Here is a 27514-nt window from a genome sequence, read left to right as displayed (position 1 = left end):
TTAAATGTGTGAGCTGTTAAACTGCACCTTACTAAAACTACTGAATGATCAGTGTGCATCCATTAATTGTGTGATGCAAAAAAACATAAATACTGCTGAGTCTCTTTTACACTGCAGCAATTACAAGTCACACAGCAAGAATATCTGTTCAGTCAAATTAAATTCACTTTGATGTGTGAGCAACTTTATCAGACTGTGGGGCCTTTATTGTTTACATCGATCCAGTTTAAAGATTCATAAACCTAATGTGCAGTCGTCACCTTAGACAAGAACACTGAGAGTGCGCTCAGAGATAAAATAATGAACTGGAATTAAAATGTTTATTTTCTGTGTGCTAAATATCCAAGTTAATGACTTTCAGCATTTGTTTTTTTTTTTTGAAACATTTTTGCATTTTTTATGTTTAGAAGAAAATTCAGCAGGATTATAACAGAGAGATAAAATCCCTGATTTCTGGACTTTAGTTTTTTCAGGGTTTCTCCTGCTAGAGCTGATTGTTTAAGTCTGAATACTTTTTCTCCAACAGCAGGTGAGAGGACACATGACTGGAGACGTGCTCTTTTATAAGACATGATATAACAATACAATCACAAACTTCACTAAAGAAAAAAAAAATCTGTTTAAATGTAAAGTAAAACGTGTTATGTAAATATAAAGTGGTTGAGGATGTTTTTAAGTTTCAAGTTTGAAAACAGTGAGAACAAACTTGAGCTTCACTAACAGTTATTTGGTGTCTGAGGTTTGTTCTCATGTGTGATTGTAACCTGAACACGTAGAAAACAGAGATAATAGCAGGTGATTGATTTGGGTGACAAAGATTTACCTCATTGAGATTTTTCTCAGTTTTCTTCTTCTCATGCTGGAGCTGCTTTACCAACTAAAGAGAGATGAAGAAAAAGATCACAGCTATGAACTGAAATATGTTTTTGTGCTGGAAAATTAATGTTTGTGAAGAAATTCCAAATTTGGATTGTATACAAAGAGATAAAAGAGAGATGACAGCAGTGAACTGCTTTGGGTGAAAAGATTTACCTCTTTGAGTTTTCTGTCACTTTCATCATTCTTCCTCTTCTCAGCCTGGAGCATCTTTTCCAAATAGCAGAGAGAAATGAAAACATCAGTATATTTTTAATGGAAATATTCTTCTAATTACTTTTGCAATATCCTAATTTATTTAGATTAGTTTATTTCTTAATGTAGTAAAACAGCTGTCATTCTTATATAGATCACCAGTCAAAGGTTTTAGAACACATGTTATTTTTAAGTGTTTAACTGGTCCCTCAAATCCTACATTTTCCTCTCAGCATCTCGTCTTCTCTTTGTCCTGATGAAGCTGATGCTAATTATAGAATCATTTTTCTCTGACTGCACATTAAAAGACATGAAAAAAGTCTCATGCGTTGACATTTTGTGAGTGCTTTCTGTCATTTTTCAGGCCTGCTTATAGAAAAATATGACTAAAACAACTCGTGTATTTGAATTTCAATAAATGTTATTTAATTAAAAACTTCCCATCTATCAATTTCCTTACACTAATCCAATTTACATAAATCAATTCATCAATCAATAACTAAAATTATTGGGGCTAACACTACTGTGTTATGGGGTATTTTTGAACTTGTGTTTCTTGTTTCTCAATAAAAAGTCAAAAATTAGCAGGTTGGTCACATCAAACAAATCATATCAGCATCATAATTTCCACTAACGACTTCACATTAAGCAGAAAGTCACACAGAGGGACATAATGAGCGTGCAGGTCTATGATCATTGGTATAGCAGCCATCACATACGTCCATGTTTATCTGTCTTCTGAGCAACACTTTCATATTGAGTCTTCACTATTGGGGTTGGCACAACTCAGCTCTGTGTACTTTGAGTTCAGTTTATGAACTTGAACCACAACAAATAATGGTCCCATTTACTTTGACATCTGATAGCACATTTCTTATTACTGTCAATATTTATAGAATAATTATGAATTTCAATATAACCACAACTTTTATAAGGATACTGTTTAAATGAAATGAACATCTGCAATAGTCTTACTCTTGTGTTTATCTTTTCACACACAGTTAATCCAATCAAACGTAACAATAAAATAATAAAAATAAACTTCCTCTTGAGTCTACTCGTTTCTGTCAACCAATGACAGCAGCACCATCACACAAAGCAAAGAAATCATGCATGTAAAGTGAAACAACAGTGCTTTTTGTCTGAATGAAAAGCTGGAACAGAGCTGATCCTCTACATCAGACATCAGGCAGAACGTGGACCAGATCTGGACCCAGTGTTGAGATTTCTCTGTAAAGTCGAGACTGTTTAGTCAGGATTTAAACCGAAAAGGGACAATTCAAGCGTTTTATCTCTTTAATGAATTTTTCTGAAGTTAAGCACTTAATCTAAATGTGGGCAGTTTTCATATTTATATGGTGAGAATTTCAGCAGGCACACATACATATCTGTTCAGTTTTATGTTGTGTCAGCAAAGCTGTTTTTGAATTATATGTTAAAAGGTTTTGAAATGCACAATCATATGAAAACATCTGGGAACGTCTCTCCCTGCATAAATATTCACTCTTCATTCAACAAAAAGATAACAGTGGCATGCATTTCATTTCCTCCTCATTTCCTACATCTGAGTACTGGAGTGTTTCACAAACATCTATTTTTAGTGAAGCAGTATTTAGACGTACAGAATGGAGTTAGTTGTAAAAGCTGGCTGTGCAACAATTTGGGTATCATTGTAATTTTACTGATTTGAATGCATGGAACTGTTCAATACTGATTACTTGCAACACTAAATCAGTTGGATTAGCTTGTTAAGCCTTGAACTTCATAGGCAAGCATGTCCAATCATAAGAAAATGTATTTAAGGTGGAAACTTTCAAGTTGTGCTTCTCTTTGACACTGAACACTGACAGAACTGGATTCTCAAAGTAATTCTCAAAAGATCTGAAAACAAAGATTGTCAGTACTGTGGTTCAGGGGAAGGCTGCAAAAACATCTCTCAGAGGTTTGAACTCAGTTTCAACTGTAAGGACAGTAATCAGGAAATAGAAGAGCACAGGCACAGCTGTGGTTGAACTCAGGTCAGGCCAAGAAAATTACAGGAGCTGCATATGCAGCGGACTGTCAGAATGAATCACCTCCAAAACCCTGCAGAGCATCTTGGTGTTGTATTTGTACATATGTATGGGAGGGTAATGAAAAGAAGGCCTTTCTGCACTCACACCACAAACAGAACTGCTCGTTGTATAAAAGCTCATTTAGATGAGACAGATTGAAACTGTGCTGTGGAAGAATAACACCACATTCCCCTGAATTGGATGTCATTGAAAATTTGTCGGATAATTTGAATCAGGCTGTTGATGCTTTTTTGCTTTTTTGTATGGAAGAAGGATCAAACATGGCTTCATCTAAGATCCAGACACTCATCAAAGACTATCCGAGGTGTCTTGAATTATATTTGCAAATAAAGCTCAATTAAGTGTTGATGTGCTTAAGTGTTAACAAAAATAATGAGACATTATGATCATCTGGATCTTCGCATCAAGAAGTTTTCTCTAACTGGACTCTCTACATTTCAGTTTAATAACAATAATAATAATAAATCAGTGTGTGGTGGGGTAATGTTTATTAATATTGTACAGTTTGATGTAAATACTGACACTAACTGTATATGTTCTGAATGACAATAATATGGCTATTCTGTTCTATTCTGTATTACCAAAGAGAGTCGAGTCAGCAAATTCTCACTGAGTCTAAAGGAAACACAAACCTCCCAATTTTGGGACTCCATCTGCTTCTTCAGATTCTCTGCTGTGTCTTTCACCTCCTGGAGCTGATCGATGATTTTACTCTCTGTCTCAGCCTGGAACTGAAATGTTACATGAGGAAAGAGCAGAAGAAAGAAACAATCATGTTTAAGACAATAATGATAACACAACCAGAGTCAAATAAAAGCTGTATTATGTAAATAGTGTTCATCAATGCTGCTGATTTAATGAATTATGTAAAACGCTGCGTCCAGATGATTTAAATTTAATATAAATTTATTCATTTATATAGAAGAGTCTGACGGTGAGTAAATATTGATGTATGTAATTATTCAGTTCAGTAAAGTCAGTAAATTCAGAATCTTTATAACAGAAAGACAAACCTGAAGCTGCTCCACCTTCTTTGCTGTTTTTTTGTCCTGCTGGAGCTGTTTGATGATTTCACTGTCTGTCTTACCCTGGAGCTGAAATGTTACATGAGGAAAGAGCAGAAGGAAGAAATGTTCATGTTTAAGACACAATCATGATAACACAACCAGAGTTAAATAAAATCTGTAAATAAAAGCTGTATTGTGAAAATATAAGTTGGAAAATATAAATAAATATTTGTAAATAACTGAAGATGGTAAGGAAATATCTTAGTTTCAATGTAGTGTCTCTGAAACTAAAACCAGGTTTTACTTTTTACTTACTAATACTTTGCACGCACAGCCCAATGTTCATTAGTGCTGCTGATTTAATGAATTGTGTAAAACTCTGCATCCAGATGAACAGAATCAACTTTCTGGGAATATGCATGGACAATTTTTTCCTATATACTTACATATATGTGTCCTGGATTTTTTATTTTATTTAACTGAGACACGTAGATTTAAATTTAATATAAATTTATTCATTTATATTAAAGAGTCTGACAGTGAGTAAATATTGATGTGTGCAATTACTCTATTCATAAATAGAGCTGGGTCAGTAAATTCAGAATCTTTATAACAGAAAGACAAACCTGAAGCTGCTCCACCTTCTTTGCTGTTTCTTTGTCCTGCTGAAGCTGATTGATGATTTCACTATCTATCTTACCCTGAAATGTTATATGAAGAAAGAGCAGACGGAAGAAATGTTCACCTTTAAGACACAATATTAATAACACAATAGGATTTAAATAAAGCTAGAAATAAAATCTGTATTATGTAAATATAAGCTGGATAATATAAATTAATATTTGTAAATAAATATCTTTTGTTCAATTTAGTTTCTAAAACTAAAACCAGCTTTTACTTTTTCCTTACTAATTATATGCACAAAGGTGAAACATATTTTGCTTTATGCTTGCTTAGCAACTATTGATGCAGAAGGTGTTAAAGATAAGCATGCCATGAATAAGTCGACAGGAAACATCTGGAGGGTGAGACAGCCATATAGGCTAAAATGTTGTTGAACACGGAAACGTGTTTAACTGTCATTAATTATAACTTATGCCTGTTATATTCTTTATTGATGCGAAAAGGGGCGTGAACCCTGACATAATAAAACTATTTTAAAAGTATGCTTTGAGCGGAGATCTGTGTTGACAATGTAGTGCTGCGTATCTTCCCACACGTGTGTTTAATAAATTGAATAAATGCTTAAATAAAAAGGATATCGAAGAATAAACATGATATAAAAATTATATAATTCCCACAACACATCAGTTCTGCTGATTTTTTTAATTGATTATATAAATCTACTGTTCATAAGGTCGGGGAAACCTGCAGTCAGCTGAAGCTGACGAAGAAGTTACTTGGATGAGTGACAAAACGTTTCTCCCACTGAAAACGCTACGTCCAGATGAACAGAATCAACCTTTTGGGAATATGAATGCACACTGTTTTTTCTTACATTCTTACATGTATCAATCAGTCAATCTTTATTTATAAAGCACTTTTCATACAAAGTGCTTTACATGGTTAAAGGCAGCCCACCCCACCTCGCCCTCCAACTCACTCCCCACACTCTCATTAACATAAACGATCATGGATACATACATCTTTTATAAAAAGATAAAAATAATTAAGAATGGGATACAATATAAATATAAGAAAAGTAAGAAGATAAAAAATGACCAAGAATAAAATCAATAAATATTAGGTAAAACCTAAATTAATAATATAAATAGAATAACAGGATAAATAAGCATAAAATAAATAAACGTTAAGTAAAAGCTAAATTAAAAAGCTTAATTTTTAATTTTTAAGCTAAATTAATTATATCTGGGATTTTTTTAAATAATTTAGATGCTAAGATTTTGATTTATTGATTCATTTATAATGTACAGTCTGATGGTGAGTAAATATTGATGTGTGCAATTACTCTATTCATACAGAGAGTTGGCTCAGTAAATTCAAAATGTTTATAATGGAAACACAAACCTCCTGATTTTTTTTCTCCAGCTGCTTCAGTTTCTCTGCTGTTTCTTTCACCTCCTGGAGCTGATTGATGATTTTAGTATTCTCCTTCCACTGCAGGAGAAATGTTACATGAAGAAAGAGCAGAAGGAAGAAATGTTCATGTTTAAAACACAATAATGAAACACAACCAGTCACATTAAAGCTGTATGATGTAAATATAAGGGAGCTGATGTAGCATGATGCTAACAACATTAAGTGTTGTGGGATGACGTCAACAATCTTGCAGTGGTAGGATTTCAAAGTTGTGTTTGGTTAATGATACAGAAGCTGCTGCTGGACAAAACTGCAGGAATATAAGTGCACAGGTCTGTGATCATTGGGAGGATGACAGCATCACATGTGTCCATGTTTACCTCTGTGTGCTGAGAGATGCTTTCACTGACCTTTGAGTCCAGTGTAGGAAATGTTTTCATCAACTTCTGAATGAATTCATCCTTCTCCCTCTCAGATTTGATCATCTGTCACAAAAAAAGACAGACATATGTATGTATGTTTCTGCAGCATTTTGTTTATAAAAGTAACAAAATTATTGAAGCTTCACACTGTGAGTAACATGTTTCCAACCGTACTCAGTCTGATTGGTGGTTTTCTATTTTTTAAATGATACACACTGTATAGAATAAAATTTCTCTACTTTGTCTAAGAGAAACCAAGATTGCGTCAGTGTGTACAGCCTCTGCCGGAGGTTTCTTCCTGTTAAAAGGGAGTTTTTCCTTCCCACTGTCGCCAAAGTGCTTGCTCATAGGGGGTCATATGATTGTTGGGTTTTTCTCTGTATCTACTGTACAATATAAAGCGACTGACTCAGGAGACTCAGCTCTGTTTTTGCTTTTGGATCTGACCGCTGCCTTTGATACTGTTGACCACAGCATCTCCATCTCATGATTGGAGCATTGCAGCATCAAGGTCATTCCATCAGAGTGGTTCAGGTCTTACCTGTCTGACAGGACTTTCTCTGTGAGCTTTGGAGATTTTATCTCTTCCTCAGCTCCCCTTACTTGTGGTGGCCAATTTTATTATCTATTTTTATGCTGCTTCCAGGTCTAATTTTTTGGAAAATATAACATGTTTCCATTCATATGCCAATGACACTCAGATCTGTCTTCAACTGAACAGAAACTGTTCTGCCCTACCTGAACCCTTACTTCAGTGTCTTGGTGAAGTTAAAGCCTGGATGTCTTCTAACTTTAATAAGAACAAAACCAAAGTGATAACTTTGGGACCAAGTTGCAATCCCAGCACCTCTCTTGTTAACCTGCACAGTATTGAACCTTTTATTAAATTGCATGCCAAAAATGTGGGGGTTATAATTGACAGAAAGTTTGCATTTGAAAAAACAGATTAGCCCAGTGGTCTTTTTCCAACCTTATATCTATCTCTGAAATAATTTTTATCTTTTACAAACTTTGAACAGGCGATCCATGCTTTTATTACATCCCAGCTTTACTATTGTAACTCCTTATATGTTGGAGTTGACCAGAGCTGCCTTGTAAGACTGCAGTTGGTCCAAAATGCCGCTGCTCATCTTCTGACACGAACTACACATTTCCTCGGTGCTTGCCTCTCTTCACTGGCACACTGTTCACTTCAGAATTTATTTGAACATTTTATTGTTAACTTACAAAGTTAACTTACAGCGGCCTTTTTTTAAACTGAGGTGAAATCATTTTTCTCTTTTAAAAACTTTGAAAGGATGATCCATGCTTTTATTACATCCTAGCTGGAGACCAGCTGCAGTTGGTCCAGATGCTGCAGCTCGTCTTCTAACACGAACTAAACGACTTCCCATATTTCCCCGGTGCTTGCCTTCACTTCAGAATTCATTTTAAAATTTGATTGTTAACTTACAAAGCCCTGAAGGGACAGGCTCCCAGGTATTTATCTGACCACCTTCTAGGTCTCTTAGATCAGATGATCTTTTGCTTTTAGCCACACAAAGGTCAAAGCTGGTTCACAGAGGTGATTGAGCGTTTGGGGTCGTAGCTCCTAAACTGTGGAATAATCGACGCCTACACATCAGACAGACTCCTACTGTCAATCTTTTAAATCTTATCTTTAAATACATTTATATTCACTGGCTTTTAATAGAGTATGAGAGTTATTTGATATTTGATGTTTGGTACTAATATAAGTTATTTTACTAGTTATTTTGTATTTTTGTAAATCACTTTGATCAACATTGCTGTTGTAATGAAATGTGCTATAGAAATAAATAAATGATAAAATGTAAAGAATCTAAATTATGTAAAGTCACAAACTCATAAAATCTAAACTCAACCAAAACTGCTGAGGGTTGGTGCTTCAGCTTATGAGCTGTAATCAGTTAGTGAAGTTAGAAAACACTCTGATTTGATGGGAAAAACATTTTCTACTTTACTGAAGAGTTGATTGTTTCATCCTCTTTCATCAACATCTAAAAATCCCTGAATAGGGAGGAAGGTGACTGTTTATTTACTGAGATCAACAGCAGCATGTGTAGCTTCTAAATTCGTATTTAAAATATATTTTACACCTTTACATTTAGTTTTATTTATTTATTCATTTACTTATTTATCTAAATAGTCTGTTAGTGTGTAAATACTGATTTGGACTATTATTTTATTCATAATAATTCATCAGAGCTGAGTCAGCAAATTCATAATATATATAATGAAAAGACAAACCTGCTGATTTTTGGACTCCAGCTGAATCTTCAGGATCTCTGCTGCTTGTTCCAACTGCTGGAGCTGATGGATGGTTTCAGTTTTCTCCTCCGACTGCAGGTGAAATGTTACATGAAGAAAGAGCAGAAGGAAGAAATGCTCTCTACTGAGATCAACAGGAGACTTTTCAGATTGAAATCTAAACTAGAAAACTGAAACTTGTTGCTTCTAACATGTGAATGACAATCAGATCAGGAACGATCCTTTTACACAGGAGAGCGTTTACTCCTCTCCATCAGCCTATGACAGCAGCACCATCACACAAAGCCAACAAATCATGTATGTAAAGTGAAGCAGCAGCTTTAGTTTAATGAGAAGCTGAAACACAGCTGATCCTCTGCATGATCACAAACACCAGAAGTGAAGTTTCTGCTTTGACTGTCATGGTCCTGAGTCAGTGACACAGTGGTTCCAGGTCTCTGGACTTTATAATGTTTGGATATTCTATGTTGGTTTCATTTATTTTATGCTTTAAGTGTGTTTAGGTTAGAATAAGCCTTCCCTCTGTGTTCCCCGAGTGTCTCCTCTCTGCCCTGATGTCCTCTTGTGTATATGATGTATGTGTCTCATCTATTTGGTGTTGTGAGCTCGGTCTAGCTGTGTGTCTTGTCTGATTAGAAAGTTTCTGTAGTAATATTCCAAAGAGTTAGTTCCCAGTTCATGTTCACGTCACCTGTTTTCTAGGAATTTAGCAATAAAACTATTTCCAGCGCAGTTTTGCCTGAGAGTCCACAACTCTGCCTCCCACAGAAAATTTACCATGACATTGACTGAGGTTTGGTTGTAGACTGCCTCAATATCATGTATGGATGATATATTTAGACCCTTAGATTTAGATTTGTTTGTTTTTCGTTTATACTGTAAAGTCTGCTGGTGAGTAAGTACTGATGTGCACTTTTATTCTATTCAGTTATAGAAAAATGGAAAGACAAACCTCATGAGTTTGGAGCTGCAGCTGTTTCTTCAGGTCTTCTGCTTTTTGTTTCACCTGCACGAGCTGTTTGATGATACCAGTGTTCTTCTTCCACTGCAGGTGAAATGTAGCATGATGTTAACAACATTTTTTTTATTTTATTTATTTATTACTTAAATATAAGGAACCCCATTAGCTTCCACAACAGTGATTGCTGGTCTTCGTGCACAATGCATAAAAATCAAAAACCCTCTTACAATATTTACAATAATCAAAAACTGTGTAAATACATTTTTTTTTTTTTAATTAGGAATAGTAGCTAGTTCTCTAAGGCAGTTATAAGACAGTTTATTCCTCTTAAAATATGCTCTCAATATAATGATTTTTTTAAAAAAAAATTGCTTTTGGATCAAGGAATTTCTAAATTGCAGTTTGTTACACACCGTGTAGCATGATTGTGTATTTCATACAATACTGCAGCTGAGCAGAGAAAACATGTGTTGTGTTTAACAGTGTTGCTTTCTTTATAAATAAAAAGAAGCCAAAGTGTAATTTAGTTTGTACTGGAAGCTAAAAACGTTTATTATCTATTCGATCGTGCATTAATAACATCTTATTTAGACGGAGCATTTCCTAACCACAGCTGTGGCCTGTCTCATTTTCTTAATGACAGAGTCTCTATGCTGAGACCATGAGGTGGTGATTTATAGTAACACCAAGTAGTTTAATCTGGGTGATCCAGCTATGAAGAGAATCAGTTGTGGACTGTTGACTAAACTCTACTTCCAGTTAACATAGATTTAGGTTTAGATGAACTAGAATCGTGTTATTTTCACTTACTGAGCGATGCTTTCACTGACCTTTGTTTCCAGTGTAGGAAATGTTTTCATCAGCTTCTGAATGATTTCATCCTTCTCCCTCTCAGATTTGATCATCTGTCAGAAATACAGACAGATGTTGATGTTTCTGCAGTGCTTAGTTTATAAAAGTGACAAAATTATTGAAGCTTCACACTGTGAGCAACATGTTTTGTGGTGATCTGTATGAAACAAAACCTACACACAATATTCGAAGCACATAGTGCACACTGTGGGAATTTACGACTGTGTTTAAGGCTCTGATATCTATTCTGTATGACTTAAAGCAGTTATGACATGGTCTGATTTTCTCCCCCAATAAAGGAATATTTAATATATCAGTCTACTCTTCATTCTATCAGAAACAGTTTTCTGGTTGTAAACTGTCTCAACACGTTTAAACTCAAAGATCCAAAGATTCTGTGATAATATGCATATCATAGAATCTTTGTCATATGCTAATAATAACTCACTAATAATATGCAGAGAGACTTTTTAATGTTCTTAAATAAATATAGCCTAGAAATTTTTTTCTACACATATTGTAGAAAAATACTGGTGTGCACTTTGATTCTACAAATTCAGTCAACAAATTCATAATGTTTATGGAAACACAAACCTCACGACTTCTGAACTCCAGCTCAGCCTTCAGCTGCTCTGCTGCTTGTTTCACAACCTGGAGCTTTTTTAACACAATAATGAAACAACCAGAGTCACATTAAAGCTGTATGATGTAAATATAAGGGAGCTGATGTAGCATGATGTTAACAACATTAGGTGTTGTGGGATGATGTCAACAATCTTGCAGTGGTAGGATTTCAAAGTTGTGTTTGGTTAATGATACAGAAGCTGCTGCTGGACAAAACTGCAGGAATATAAGTGCACAGGTCTGTGATCATTGGGAGGATGACAGCATCACATGTGTCCATGTTTACCTCTGTGTGCTGAGAGATGCTTTCACTGACCTTTGAGTTCCGTGTAGGAAATATCTGCAGGACCTTCTGAATGAATTTATCCAGCTCCATCTCAGATATGATCGTCTGTCAGAAATAAAGAAAAACAGATGTTGATGTTTCTGCAGCACTTTGTTGATAAAAGTGACAAAATTATTGAAGCTTCACACTGTGAGCAACATGTTTTAACTATTGTGTCCTCTTACTCAATCCGATTGGTGCAGTTATTTTAATGATTAATTTAATTACGGTCACAAACTCATTAAACTAAAGTCAATTTATTTCATCAGCACTTTATTAAATACAACAAATGAGTGTTGGTGCTACTCTGCTCCAGGTTATGACCTTGACAATAAATTGTAGACTCTGATGCCTGAAAAAAACCTTTATTATTTCTGTCAATGTGAATTTTATAGAATAATTAAGGATTTAAACAGAACCACAGCTTTTACAAGGATACTTTAATGCACAGGTGAAACCAGATATTTACAAACACTTCACAAAAAAACTTTTTTCTTTACCGTCAAACTTTTTTGTTTTGTTATAGATCAATAAATGTTAACATATTTTTGTATTTGTGTAATGTCAGTATAAAGACAAAGAACACATGTTTTTTCATTACTTTCATGCACTAAGTTTATTGTGTCTTTATCTAACAAGACTTCAGGAAAACAACTGTGCACTTCCACATGTGCGGCTCATCTATTGGTGCAATTTCCAGATAACTGAAGGTCCCACGTTCATCAGTTCAGACAATAATACACAAGTATGAATACATGGGAACGTACAACTGTCATACTGCTCGTGTAGGAGACAGATTCTGAGTCCAAAAGAGGAACATTTTTGTGTGAAATGTGCAAAACAAACCCAGGACATCAGGTAAAGACCTTGTGAAGATGCTGACTGACACTAGAAAAACAGCGTCACTGAGTGAGTCCTGTACCACGAGCTGAAAGGTCACTCTTGGAGGAAAAAGCCATACTTGAAAACCATCATAAAAAAGTCAGACTACAGTTTGCAACATGGGGACAAAAATCTTAATCTTTGGGGACATGTCCTGAGGTCTGACCAAACAAAAACTGAACTGTAATGATAAACTTTATATTTGAGGAAAAAGGAGGAAGCTTTGAAGCCTCAGAACATCATCCCAACTGTGAAGTTTGGGGGCGACAGCATCATGTTGTGGAGCTGTTTTGCTGCAGAAGGGACTGATGCATTTCACAAAACAGATGGAACGTAAACAGTACACGCTTAGGCAACATCTGAAGACATCAGCCACAACGTTGAACCTTGGATGTAAACTGGTCTTCCGAATGGACAATGACCCCAAACATACCTCCAAATTAGTTACAAAGTGTTTTAAAGACAACAAAGTCAGGGTGTCGGAGTGGCCATCACAAAGCCCTGATCTCAGTCCCACAGAAGATTTGTGGGCAGCACTGAAAAGGTGAGTGACAGCAAGAAGGCCTACAAACCCGACCCAGTTACACCAGTTCTGTCTCTCAGTGAGCCCAGATTCAAGAAAACTATTGAGAAAGTTTGTGGAAGGAAATCTGAAACGTTTGGCTGAAGTGAAACAGTTTGACAGTAATTCTACTAAATACTAAGATGTGCATGTACACTTCTGACTCTGATGAAAGTAATAAAAAACCCACAACAAATATCTTTCTCTATTCGGACATTTCACAAATACAAAAAATATGTTAACAAAAAATGTTACTCTGATTTGATGTTTGACAGTAAAGAAAAATGTTTTTTTTCTGATGTGTCTGTAAATATCTGGTTCCAGCTGCATCTTTAATATAATGAACATGTGCAGGATTCTCACTCCTGTCTTTGTCTCTTCACTCACAGTTAATCACATCAAACGTAACAATAAACAGAAACTTTAAATCTCACTTCCACTTAATGCTATTTGATCAGGTGTGTGATAAGGTCAATATTTAATAAGGAATAAGTTCAAATTTCAACAGCACAAAATGCCCTCAGTTTAAAAAATAAATAAAAAAATCAAACTTTCTACTTTACTGTGAAGCAGGTTTTACAGTGTTTCATCCTCTTTTACCCTCATTGTGCTTTTGGTATGTGGCTAAAGTTTGTTAAACAAAGAATGAGTGAAGGTTCTACATCCTGCTTCCTACAACTGAACAGATAAAGACTGTATCCACACGATGGCCATAAAGGAGCAACATGTTCTTATCCCAAAGCGTAACATATCGACACTGTGACAAATCGTCGGTATGTTGCGCTTTCACCCACCCAACATGTCTGTGTGTTACACGTTTGGAAACATGAGAACCGTGTGGAATGAATCTACACATGTACATTTATTTTACTTTCTCATCGCTTTGAAAAACACTGTCTGACACGATTAAGGCTGTGGTTCGAGTTAGGCCTGGAATAAACAGCTGGATCGTGTCTTACCACCAGGAGCGTATCATGGGACACTGAAGGTTTGTTGTAGAACATTTCACCTCAGGATGTGACAAAACGCTGGCATGTTACACGTTGGGAAAGAGAGCGGTCTCAAAGGAGATGTTATTATTTTGCTTCTTTGTCACTGCTTGTAAGAACCCTGTTCATGCTGTATTGATCCCTTTGCAAAGGTTTCAACTTTCTTTTAAAAAATCTCAGAAAATCACTTTGATTTATTTTTTCCACAACATACAAAAAATCTCTGTACAGAGAAATTTCTGCTGTGACTGATGTTTGGCTGTAGACTGCCTCAACATGCAGATCTTAAACTGAGTGGGGAGGGTTAGGACAATGAGACCCTGAGATCCAGCACATATTCTTACTTGGATACATCCTGGATTCTTTTTTATATTTCAGACCTTCAGATTTGGTGAGTAAATATTGATGTGCATTATATTCATGAAGAGAGTTGAGTCAGCACATTTTGAATGTTTACAACTGAAAGACAAACCTCGTGAGAATTCTTCTCCAACTGATTCTTCAGTTTCTCTACTCTGTCTTTCACCTCCTTGAGCTGTTTGATGTTTTCAGTTTTCTTCTCTGACTGCAGCTGAAATGTTACATGAAGAAAGAGCAGAAGGAAGAAATGTTCATGTTTAAGACACAATAATGAAAACACAACCAGTCACATTAAAGCTGTATGATGTAAATATAAGGGAGCTGATGTAGCATGATGCTAACAACATTAAGTGTTGTGGGATGATGTCAACAATCTTGCAGTGGTGGGATTTCAAAGTTGTGTTTGGTTAATGATACAGAAACTGCTGCTGGACAAAACTGCAGGAATATAAGTGCACAGGTCTGTGATCATTGGGAGGATGACAGCATCACATGTGTCCATGTTTACCTCTGTGTGCTGAGAGATGCTTTCACTGACCTTTGAGTCCAGTGTAGGAAATGTTTCCATCAGCTTCTGAATGATTTCCTCCTTCTCAGAGTTGATCATCTGTCAGAAAAAAAGACACACAGATGTTGTTTCTGCAGCACTTTGTTGATAAAAGTGACAAAATTATTGAGGTTTCACACTGTGAGAAACATGTTTATGTATAGAAATACTTTAACAGACAACAAATAAACAAAATAATTGTCCTTCCTTACTCTGCAACTGCAACAATGGAAGGCAAAACACATGTGTGTGATTACACAATGCAATCACACATTCATTCATAAAAAGTTAATAAATTAAGTTTTATATAGAAATAAGAGAATGAGAATTAATTAGACATTTGGTGTCAAATAAACAAAATAACATCTAAAGTTTCCTTCATAACTCTTTACAATACAGAGATAAAGAGAATTTTGTCAGCATATTAAAAATGTTTACAGTGGAAGAACAAACCTCGTGACATTTGGACTTGAACTGATTCTTCAGTTTCTCTGCTGCTTGTTTCTCCTGCAGGAGCTGATTGATGGTTTCAGCATTCATGTGAAATGTTACATGAAGAAAGAGCAGAAGGAAGAAATGTTCATGTTTAAGACACAATAATGAAAACACAACCAGAGTCACATTAAAGCTTTAAATAAGAGCTGAATTATGGAAATATAAGTTGGTTCATATAAATAAGTAACAATGAAAATTTTATTTAAATGTTTTATTTGAATTATCTAAATAATTTAAATAAATGAAGGCCCAAAGGATATATTTGATTTTGAATGTAGTGTCTCCAAAAATAAAAGCAGATTTTACTTAAACACACTCACACACAAAATATAACATTTATAAAATGTGATTTATAAAACGAAACAACTACACTGTTTTGTGTTTGTTGGTAAAATTTAACAGCATCAGTGTCAGAATTAAATGTAAAAACATAAAAGTATCTCCTTTACTTTTTCCTTTGTTTCTTCATCCCTCTTTTCCTCATCCTTGAGTTTATTTTCCAGCTGCAGACAGGACAAAGAAACATCACCGTTTTTAACAGAGAAACAATATTGTTTTAGTACTTTATGCTTTTCTCTTATTTCTCTTTTCTCTTATGCACAAATGACATATAGGATTTATTTATTTATTTAGGAGAAAGACCTGATTGACTCTGGATAAAGATGCTACTTTGGCAACACAAACGGAATTTGCAGTTCAACAAACTAAGTCCATAGAAAGAGCACTTCAGCGATACACCACTACAACCACCTGATCTTCAACTGGTTACATACACAAAGAAAATAATTCCTGTGTTAGGATGAACATCACCCTTTTAGGCAACACTGTTCTACCTGCTGCTCCTACTGCTTCTGTGATCTCTACAAACACATCACCTGCTTCCTGCATCCCTGCTGCCCAGATATTGACTGTGTGCATAAAGTGAAACAACTCTGACAAACAAGACAAGGGATAGCTCCGTAGGTAAAGCGGTTGCCCCATGATCGGAAGGTCAGGGGTTCGAATCCCCTGAACGGCTACCCTGAGGTACCCTTGAGCAAGGTACCATCCCCACACGCTGCTCCCCGGGCGCTGCACTGGTGGCTGCCCACTGCTTCACTGAGTGAATGGATTAAATGCAGAGAAGAATTTCCCCACGGGGATCAATAAAAGTGTACATTATTATTATTATTATTAAACAACTCTCATGCCTCCGAACGAGGCACGATTTTCTTGTAAAACAAAGGGGGGCCTGGCAAAAAACATTTGGGAACCACTGCTCTAGCCAAACACCAGGGTCCTCTCTGACGATGGCCGCCGCCCTCACATCTTATATACACACACACACAATACAAATAAGCATCACACAAAGATACACACACAGACACAAAGATGTTCCACAACTCTTACATGTTGCCTCACCTCACAGGCCTATACCTTCCCTTCAAGGAGAGACATTTACAACTGTTTTTCACTAAGCTGTTGCCTCCCTTCTTCCACAGACGAGCAGGAGAGCCCCACTCTATCTATCTAACCCCCCCACACTCTGACTTACTGCAGCGGCCGCCGTGTGTGTCTGTGTAGAACACATGTGATAGAGCATAAGACACGTTAGTGAAGCTAACCTAAGTGACAAAATGATACAACTGTTACTAAAGTGATATGGTTAAAAAATGTGAACAATACATAACATAAAGAAATTTCCACCACATGGCACAGAGAAACCTGCAGCGTTTGCTTCCCCCAAACTGTCTGCAACAGAACAAACATGTTCTACTGTTGAAAAAGAAGCTCTTGCTGGTGTGTGGGCTGCAGAGAAAAGGAGAACATATTTGTGAGGCTGATGTTTCACTCTGCAGACAGACCACCAAGCTCTGACAACACTGCTGAGCAACAAAGGGATTCATAGGGCGAGAATGAATATCACCCGCTGGTCTGCTGTTATTTACCGCCCAGGGTCTCTGAGTTATACAGCTGACTGTCTATCTCGTCTGCTTCTGCCTGTTTCTTCCCATCACACTTTGGATGCAGATCTTGAAATGGTAGCTCAAATTTCTGCTGCCATGTCGTCACTTCCAGTTGCTGATTTTCATTCTGCCTGTTCGACTTGACCTTAACTGTTTGCTTTGCGCTCACAAAGTGTTTTGTCTGCCTCAATCAAATCACTTGCATCTTAATACAAAACCCATAATGAACTCTCAACTCTAATTAATTCTGTTCACAGATGCTCAAGACTCACTGCACCATGTTCAGTGAGACCTAAACTGATCACACTAGAAAGTGAAAGTCACCAAAGGATTGTGAACACAAAGCAAAGATTAAGAGACCTCTACTGGTGGCATCGACTGACTCCTACTCCAAATGGCCTGAGCTTATTCAACTCCTCTCGTCTGTCTTTAGTTGTCACGGCAACTCAGAGAACATTAATGTAACAGACAAAAGTACACAGTTTACCTCTGAAGCATTTGACCCATTCCTCCATAATACAGGCATCTCTCACAGCAGAACATCTGTCTACTACCCAGCTGCAAAATGGAGCAATTGAACGGTTTCTTCGTGACCTCTGCACCTGCATCCAGACAGCAATCCAGCAGTCACAGCCATGGAAGGAGACTGTGCTGGACTGGCTTCAAGTTTACTGTACAACACTGCATGCGACCACTTCCCTCTCCCTACGAACACCTTCATGGCAGAAAGATGGGTAATAAACTGGACATACTCCCTTTGCCTTCTACTGTAAGAAATATCAGCTGAAGAGGCAACATTACACTGATGCTAAGCGTCATGAATGGAAGCCTGCTTTTCTACCAGGAGAGAGAGTGAGGATGAGGAAACCACATCATTCTGTTAAAGGACCCCAGATTTACTCCTCCTGACCTGGTAGCACGCAACTTAAGTTTTTAAGTTAGATAAATAAATAAATGAAGCAAGTATGTGTGACAACAACACACACTGTCTCTGTACATTTTCGATAAACAACAACACCCTGCAATAAAAGACAGTCTTCACCCTGATGAGAAAACACTGAATCTCAGTATCACTAATGTCTGTAAAACTCTGAGGAGAGTGAATGTATGAAAGGCAGTGTGCTGAGCAGCTAGCACACGTCCTTACAGACATCTTTAACACCTCGCTGGAGCAGAACGTTGTTCCATCATGTTTCAAATCTGTCCCCATCACATGTTTTGTTGACACCTGCCCTCTGTATTAACTCCCTTAATAATGAAGTCCTTGTAGAGTCCCTTCCACGTCAGTCTTCGTACTGGCCAAACGGCTCCACAGAGCGATGTCCTCTGCTCTTCACCTGAGCTTTACGAGAACAGTCACGTATGAATGCTGTTTGTTGGTTGATCATCCCCCAGGAGGTGGTGAGAAAACTGACCCCTCCCACAGGTATCAGCACCCCCATGTGTATCTGGCTGCTGGTCTTCCTCAATGACAGAACTCACTCTGTGAGAGTGGGAAACAGAATCTTCAACTCCACCTGTCTCTACATTGGCTCCCATCAGGCTGTTTCCTGAGCCCACTGCTGTTCACGCTGCTGACACATGACTGCAGCGCTGAATCTGCCTCTAATCGCATGATTAGGAACGCAGATGACACAACAGTGGTGGGTCTCATTATGGACAACATAGATCTGTCCTATACAGGATGTGAAACGACTGGTGCAGTGTCAACAATCTAATCCTGAATGTCAAGAAGACCAAGAAGTTGATCATCAAGTTCAGGACAAAACAGTCCAGTTATTCACCACTAATCACTCACAACAGAGCTGTGGAGGTAGTCAGCAGTGTCAACTTTCTGGGGGTACAGATAACTAAGAAGTTAGACTGGTCACCAAACACATGAGCACTGGTTAAAAACTCAGCAGTGTCTGCACTTCCTGCATCAGATGAGGAGAGCACACCTTTCTCCTCCAGCATCTCCACTTTCTACTGAAGCAGCATTAAAAGTGTGCTGAGCAGCTGTGTCTCCATCTGGTTTGACAGCTTTAAGGCCGCAGAGAGGAAATCACTGCAGAGAAGATCACCAGGACTTCTCCTCCATCCATCCAGGAAGTCGAGCACAGATGCTGTCTCAGCAGAGTCCATAACATCATCAGAGACTCCGCCCACCCCCACCATGCACTGTTCTACCTGCTGCCCTCTGGAAAGAGGTTTAGCAGCATCAGGACCAGGACAGCCAGATGTTACAATAGTTTCCTTCTCCAGCCATCAGCACACCAACCACCCACCCTGACTGCCTCCCCCCTCCCCTCTGTCCCCCATGACTATATATTTACAGAAGTGTCATTTCATGGCTGAACGATGATTGTGCACTTTTCTGCTGCTGTTACTGCTGTTCGATATATTTAAAGATCCTGAACAGCTTTTCCTTACTAGTAAAAGTATTTCATAATCCAAATAATATTTCTTTTCCTATATTTTTACACGTTTATCCTTTTTAAAATATTTTAAACCTTTAGACTTTTTATAGATTTATTTATATTTAAAGTCTGGTGATGAGTAAATGCTTTTCATTTTGATGTGCACTAAATGTTCTGAATGAAAATAAAGTGGTGATTCTATTCTATACTATTCGCTTTACGCAAAAAGATTAAATAAAAGCTATTTTATTTTAAATATCAGGGAGTTGATGTAGCCTGATGTTAACAACATTAAGTGTTGTGGGACGATCTGAAAAATGTGTATAAGGTGGATTTATAAGTTCTTTTGTGGTCAATGATACAGAAACTGCAACAATGGAAGGCAAAACGTGGGTGATTGCACAATACAATCACACATTCACTCAAAAAGTTAATAAATTAAGTTCTATATAGAATTAAGAGCCTGCTATGACATAAATTACAAAAGGATGATCCCAAAGAAACACATTTATTTGCATTTCATTATTACTTCAAAATAATATGTAAAGTTTCCTTCATAACTGTTTACAATACAGAGATAAAGAGAGTTGGGTCAGTAAATTCTGAATGTTTATAATGGAAACACAAACCTCACAATTTTTCTCCTCCAGCTTCTTCTTCAGGTCCTCTGCTGCTTTTTTCTCCTGCTGGAGCTGATTGATGATTTCAGTATTCTTCTTCTCTGACTGCAGGTGAAATGTTACATGAAGAAAGCGCAGAAGGAAGAAATGTTCATGTTTCAGACACAATAATGAAAACACAACCAGAGTCACATCAAAGCTCTGAATTAAAGCTGTATTGTGTTAATATAAGTTGGTTCATACAATTAAAAAAATATTTAAATGCTTGATTTGAATTATCAAATAAAATATATATAAATAATTTAAATAAATGAAGACCCAAAGGCTATATTTGATTTGAATGTAGTGTCTCCCAAAATAAAAGTAGATTTTACTTAAACACACACACACACACGAAATATAACAATTATGAAATCTGATTTATAAAACAAAACAACTATTGACGGTTTATTTATCTTTTACTTGAGTGCAGCTGGATTTCAGTGTCACTAAACGGTTTTTGGTGCTTTTTTTTGTTGGTAAGATTTAACAGCATCAGTGTCAGAATGAAATGTAAAAACATAGAAGTACCTCTTTGACTTTTTCTCCATTGCTCTTTTTCTCATCCTTGAGTTTATTTTCCAGCTACAGACGGGAGGAAAAAACATCAGTTTTTAACAGGGAGACAATTTTTTTTAGTACTTTATGCTTTTCTCTTATGCACAAATGACATATAGGATTTATTTCTTTTTACTGGTCAGTAGGACACAAATCTTGTTTGCAGCTTCATCCATGTTGTCCTGTAATGTACATACCACATACCAAACTGCACCACTAGAGGTGGTGTCATAAAAATGTAGAAGAATGATGGCGAGCTGATAAACCTACATAATGTAGTGTTACATGTGTGTTTATGTACTGCAGACATCCAAAGGCACTTGATCCTTGCTGAGGACTTGTTTCATTATCAGCCACTATTACATTTTGGCAACAAGTGACTGTGTGTTTTTTCTGCTTATGTTGATTTTGGCTTCATCAGAGTTACTTGTAAACTGTGTCATAAAGTTTGCTCTTGTCTGCTGCTCATCCAAGACAATAGATGCTTAGCACGTCCACTTATTAAAACTGACTGTACTTTACTTAACAGACCCTCTGCATTTACTGCAGTGTAATTTCATGGCTGCAATGATGATTGTACACTTTTCTGCAGAACAGCTTTTCCTTACTAATAAAAATGTTTCATAATCCCTTGCTTTTGTTGTTAATGATACAGAAACTGCAACAATGGAAAGCAAAACACACGTGTGTGATTACACAATACAATCACACATTCATTTATAAAAAGTTAATAAATTAAGTTCTATTCAGAACTTAATTTGGTATGATATAAATTACAAAAGGACGATCCGAAAGAAACACATTTACTTCCATTTCATTATTAGTTAATAATTAATTGAGCGTTTTAAATTTACAGTGTTGATATATATAATGGAAACACAAACCTCACGATTTTTGTCCTCCTCCTTCTTCTTCAGTTCCTCTGCTGCTTTTTTCTCTTGCTGGAGCTTATTGATGATTTCAGTATTCTTCTTCTCTGACTGCAGGTGAAATGTTACATGAAGAAAGCGCAGAAGGAAGAAATGTTCATGTTTAAGACACAATAATGAAAACACAACCAGAGTCACATTAAAGCTGTATTATGTAAATCAGGGGTTGCCAACTCCAGGCCTTGAGAGCCAGTGTCCTGCAGGTTTTATATGTGTCCTTGATCCATCACAGCTGATTTAAATGGCTAAATTACCTCCTCAACGGCTGTGTCCCAATTAAGATACTGCACGCTTGAAGTACGCATTTTGAGTGCGATTACGTCACCGCCACGCGACAACGATTGGATTGGATTTATATAGCGCTTTTCAAGACACCCAAAGCGCGGCGGTGGGTGTGGATAATTTTGCCGCAGCATACGGCAGAAGGGAGCGGCCGAAGAGTGAACTGTCAAAAGTAAGTACTGAATATTATATCACTTACTTATGTGCAAATGTTTAATAATGAAGAACATTAAAACATGAATGTCGGCAAAGTTATGTGACATTAGTGATGTTTGTACTTTCAGCGTTAACTTGGTTTTAAAGCCTTTTCTTCTAAATATATATATATATATATATATATATATATATATATATATATATATATATATATATATATATATATATATAGTTGACCTTAATCTTACAGAGAATGTGATGATTTTATGGATAATTAAAGTCAGTCATATATCCACAAACACAACAAGCTGAAAGTCAGTGATGCTGCTCGGTTCGCAGTCATGAATATCACGGCACAAGCAGGATCCACTGCACTGTTAATGTTAGCTATGTTATATTGCTGCCTCTGTTCGGTGGTGTCGAGCCAAACGGACTTTAACGTGTGTTTGAATGAGCTGACGGTTCACTCGTTAAGCTGAAAGAAAGATGCTTTAATCACAGGAGTCACACATGTGTCCACTGGACCATCTGGAAACTCTTCTTGTTTTGCACTCGTAATAACACAAACACTAAATCCTCCTTCTTTTGTGCTGTTTTGTAGCAGTGTGTACACCTGAGACTCTCACCTGTCTGTCTGTCCTGCACTCTCTCTCTTTTTCTTTCTCTCTGATTGTGTAATAAAAGTATGAACATGTGTTTATAAGTGACACTTGTGTTTGAATCCTGCAGCTTATCACACATTTGATTTCCATGAGTGACAACTGCAAGTGTCCAGAGTGAGGACAGACTGAGGGACCCACTGCTGCACATCATCTGTGAGGCTTTGCACCCCTGATGATCCACCAGGACAAACTCAGCAGTGTGTGAGGAAGAGGAGGAGGAAGAGCCAGCAGCAGCTGACAGATGGAGAGAATAGACAGACTGTTCCCTGTTTGTGAAGGACTGCTAGGAAAGTTTAACATAACTAATTGTCTGTCCTGAATCAGTCTTATTAGGTAATGTTCAAATAATTTTATCATTCCAGTGTTTTCAGTGTGGGAGAAAGTACTCAGGGCCTTCAAGTTACACACTATGAAAGGCAGCAACAAGTTTAATGTTCAGAAACCTAAAGTATGTATCAGCAGCAGAATGGACCTAAAAATAAATGTTTGTTTCAGTTCTATGAAGCTTTGAGTATTTTGGATCAGTAGCACTGCTGTGTTTGTTGCATCATATTGCTGTAATTGTTTATATGCTTTATATATTCTGAGGTAAGTTGATCTATAGTGTTACATCATATTCTATAAGGATGTTATGTGTTTGTATACTTTCTGCCCAGTTTGACCCATTTAGCAGAAGTCAGCCTGTTTAAGGCTCTGATATCTATTCTGTATGACTTAAAGCAGTTATGACATGGTCTGATTTTCTCACCCAATAAAGGAATATTTAATATATCAGTCTACTCTTCATTTTAGCATTGAGCCAAATTTAGTAATGCCAACATATTAAACAAACAATATGTCTCTTATATATAATACATCTGTATATACACTGTCAAAGATACTTGAGTGTCTTTGAGTGAAGATTTAAGGTGATAGGAAATATAAATAACTGCAACTTGAATCTTTGACACAGAGTTCAAGCTCACTGCTGTAATATATATATATGTATCATAATAATCTGACAATACATATAATATTGGCCATATTATATTTACATTACCACAGTGAGATGATTTTAGTGTCATGAACAACATGAGCTAATTGTTATTTACTAGCTAATCTTAAATGGCTGTTCAGCACAGAAATGAAGCCCAACAATCATGTTTCACAGTCCCGTGGTTTCAGCCTCAGATACTCAACTAATCAAAGTGATGTCATGACAAAAATGAATGACCAACAAAACATTTTTCTACTTCATTTCTGTCACACAAAGCTGTATGTAACGTCTCTCGCGGTTAGTATCATGGTTGCTAGGCAACCTGAACAGCGCGACGAAGGCTAGACCGTCCCATTTCACAAGCCTCTCACTTCCGCACTTCTCGTACTTATAGTACGCACTGTACGTAGTACGCGTAGTGCGCGTACTTCAAGCATGCGGCCTCTTAATTGGGACACAGCCAACATGTCTTGAAGTTCTCCAGAGGCCTGGTAATGAACTAATCATTTGATTCAGGTGTGGTGACCCAGGGTGAGATCTAAAACCTGCAGGACAGCGGCTCTCGAGGTCTGGGAGTTGGCCACCCCTGATGTAAATATAACTTGGCTGATACAAAAAAGCAAATAAATAAAGACCCAAAGGATATACTTGCTTTTGAATGTAGTGTCTCCCAAAATAAAAGTATTTTTTGCTTAAAAAGATCCATTAAAAAAATATAACATTTATCAAATTAGATTTATAAAACAAAGAAAAGTTCAAAATATTCACAGTTTTTTTTTGTATCTTTTACTTGAGTGCAGCTGGATTTCAGTGTCACTAAAAGGTTTTTGGTGTCTTGTGTTGGTCAGAAAAGTTTAACAGCATCAGTGTCAGAATTAAGTGTAATGCACCTTACTGGGATCTACAATGTATTTTATATCTGTGTGTTCAATATTTTGTCAAGCTCATGTTGTCTACGTCCCCTTTTTGTCGCCCCCCCCCCGACGTTCAGGTTCATTCAGGTTCATTTTTGTCAGCTGTGTTTTCCCCAAGTATTCTCACTTCCCTCTTTACTCTACTGCATATTTAAGTTCTCTGTGTTCCTCTGTTCAGTGTTGGGTTGTCTGTTCGTCTTACTACAAGTTCCGTGAGTCTAAGCTCTTCATGTCTTGGGTTTCCCTGATGTTCATATTCAGGCTATATTCATGTCATAGTTTTTCATGTCTTAGTTTTAGTTTTCCCCAGTTCAGGTTTCAGGTTAATTTTTCCCTATTTCACCTTGCCTGGTTTTTGTTTTTGCTCTCAGCCTAGTAAACGGCTCACTTTTTGTTAGTTTTCCTCTCCTGTGTCTGCTTTTGGTAAACACTGCAAACACACCCACCCGGGGGGCCTTAACACCTCTATTTCTTTAATTCACAAATTTCTTTTTTAAAATCCTAGATTGATTAATCTCTAATATTTGTTAGATTTATCGAATGGATTTCCTTTTAGTATTCTCTATTTATGTCTTCTTACTGATCATTTTGGAGCTGACTTCCAGTATTTTGTGTGTCAGGTTTATTTCATGGTTCAGTCACACTAGGACGTCAACCTCATCTGAGAAAAATTATTCTTTGCCAGTTATTGCTTTGATTTGTTTTCACTTTTAGTAACTGAAAAATATATATACCCCAGAGGATGATTATACAATATCTAGGCAACAACATTTGATTGCAAGTGTTATGGAATAAACATATATTCTTAGTGCTTATTTTCTGAGTATATTGTTTTATGTATTTTAATAATAAAGGCTTGTAAACCAAGGCCACTTTTGACTCACAAACTAAGTGCTCAGCCACACTGAAAAACAGGAAGTTACTGTAGAGCTGTACAAGCATATAAATAAAAACAGGAAACCAGACAGAAAAAAGAGGAACTAGTAACATATAAGGAGTTGTTTGTATCGAGGCTGTGTGTGTGACGTGTAAAGTACCAAAATAACACCTATATGAGACACATTTTTAGCTTCTAATGTTAGAGTTTCTACAACTGGCTTTGGGCTGTGCAGGATTCTCTCTTCCGGAAGATGATCGAATAAAGAATTAGAAATGTTTTGACCACTCCTGAGTCGGGTTTTCTCTGTTCTATCATGGGGATCAAAGAATCGGGTTTAATACAAGGCAGTTGCACAGATGACCTGGTAGCAGGCAATCAATCAATGGGTCGATCCAAAGTTAGCAAATCGGTCACAGATGTGCATCAAGTTTAAGCATCATGTCGGCTCAGTGACATATAATTGGAGATCAACATGTTCCTAAATAAAAAATAAATAAAGAACAAGGTTGCAACATTCTTCTGTCATTCTGCAGTTCAATTTTGTCCTACAGCAACTATGATGAAATTTGTGGACAAATTTCTGAATTTATGTTTCAAATCTATGAGGCACCGCCTGGGAAATAAATGAAATAAACACTTTCAAGCACGAAGAATAGAAAATAATAATGATTGTTGCAAATAAATGACAGTTAATCACATTATCATTACAAACAGCAGATGAATCAGCCTAGAAAGTTTCAATCAGTACAGCTCTGCTTATGTTCAATTAATTATATAAAATCTGAATTTCTTAATGTTTCTTCAGAGTGTTTCGATCACCAGAGAAATAGATCTGATTAAACATGACAGTCATGTAAATGCAGGAAGTTAGTGTATAAAAAAATGAACCTGTTGTTTTGTGGAGTCGAGCTCATTGTTCAGTCTCTCCATCTTCCGTTTCTCTCCCTGGACTTGACTGATAGTTTCACAAAGCTGCAATTAAAAAGAAACAAAAACATAGAAGACAAATATATATTTTTATGTTTTTTGTTATAGCATTTGGGTGATTACACAGAGTCAATAAATCAGTTACTATATTGAATTAAGAGCTTGATATGATATAAATTTTAGAATGGAGAACCTGAAGAAACAACTGTATTTGAATTTCATTATAAGTAAATTATTTAAGCTTTGTCTTAAATTAAGAGTTTTTATATAAGAAGCAAGTATGTGTGACAACAACACACACCATCTTAATGAGGTCAACACATTTCTCAACAACACCCTGCAATAACAGACAGTTTTCACCCTGATGAGAAAACACTGAATCTGAACGTGACTGATGTCTGTAAAACTCTGAGGAGAGTGAATGTTTGGAAGGCATCAGGACAACATTCAAGGACGAGTCCTCAGAGAGTGTGCTGACCAGAGATGGGCAATAACGCGTAATCCGATTACATTTTCAAGTAACAAGTAATGTAACAGGTTCACTTTTCTGGAGAAGTAATCAGAAATTAGTAACCAAATACTTTTTTCAAGTAACGTGATCAACACTGGTGCTAACGAGCCTTCACACTTCCTTACAGACATCTTTAACTCCTCGCTGTGGCAGACTGTTGTTCCATCATGTTTCAAATCTGTCCCCATCACATGTTTTGATGACACCTGCCCTC

At 36.7% G+C, this 27514-nt stretch overlaps 1 protein-coding gene across 1 annotated transcript in view; it reads right to left on the bottom strand.

Moving 5' to 3' along the window:
- Positions 1 to 644: 644 nt before the first annotated feature.
- The window catches only part of LOC146713549 (uncharacterized), a 43526-nt gene continuing 16656 nt past the window's right edge, over positions 645 to 27514 (bottom strand). Inside the window, exons 10-29 of the mRNA XM_085448737.1 lie at positions 26751 to 26834; positions 21948 to 22010; positions 21037 to 21090; positions 20476 to 20571; positions 15951 to 16004; positions 15460 to 15522; positions 14998 to 15066; positions 14572 to 14670; positions 11658 to 11732; positions 11312 to 11368; positions 10696 to 10770; positions 9857 to 9949; positions 8884 to 8976; positions 6604 to 6678; positions 6182 to 6271; positions 4780 to 4854; positions 4160 to 4240; positions 3779 to 3877; positions 1033 to 1086; positions 645 to 877 (exon numbers count right to left, since the gene is read on the bottom strand). Coding sequence (XP_085304863.1) covers positions 680 to 877; positions 1033 to 1086; positions 3779 to 3877; positions 4160 to 4240; positions 4780 to 4854; positions 6182 to 6271; positions 6604 to 6678; positions 8884 to 8976; positions 9857 to 9949; positions 10696 to 10770; positions 11312 to 11368; positions 11658 to 11732; positions 14572 to 14670; positions 14998 to 15066; positions 15460 to 15522; positions 15951 to 16004; positions 20476 to 20571; positions 21037 to 21090; positions 21948 to 22010; positions 26751 to 26834 — 1647 coding nt within the window. The 3' untranslated portion in view covers positions 645 to 679. The remainder of the gene's footprint in view (positions 878 to 1032; positions 1087 to 3778; positions 3878 to 4159; positions 4241 to 4779; positions 4855 to 6181; positions 6272 to 6603; positions 6679 to 8883; positions 8977 to 9856; positions 9950 to 10695; positions 10771 to 11311; positions 11369 to 11657; positions 11733 to 14571; positions 14671 to 14997; positions 15067 to 15459; positions 15523 to 15950; positions 16005 to 20475; positions 20572 to 21036; positions 21091 to 21947; positions 22011 to 26750; positions 26835 to 27514) is intronic.

Source organism: Copadichromis virginalis, linkage group LG3 (assembly GCF_057382275.1).
Source record: "Copadichromis virginalis isolate Kocher_CV1m ecotype Utaka linkage group LG3, C_Virginalis_male_GT1.1, whole genome shotgun sequence".
Taxonomy (NCBI): Eukaryota; Metazoa; Chordata; class Actinopteri; order Cichliformes; family Cichlidae; genus Copadichromis; species Copadichromis virginalis.
This window is presented reverse-complemented; position numbering and strand designations above follow the sequence as displayed.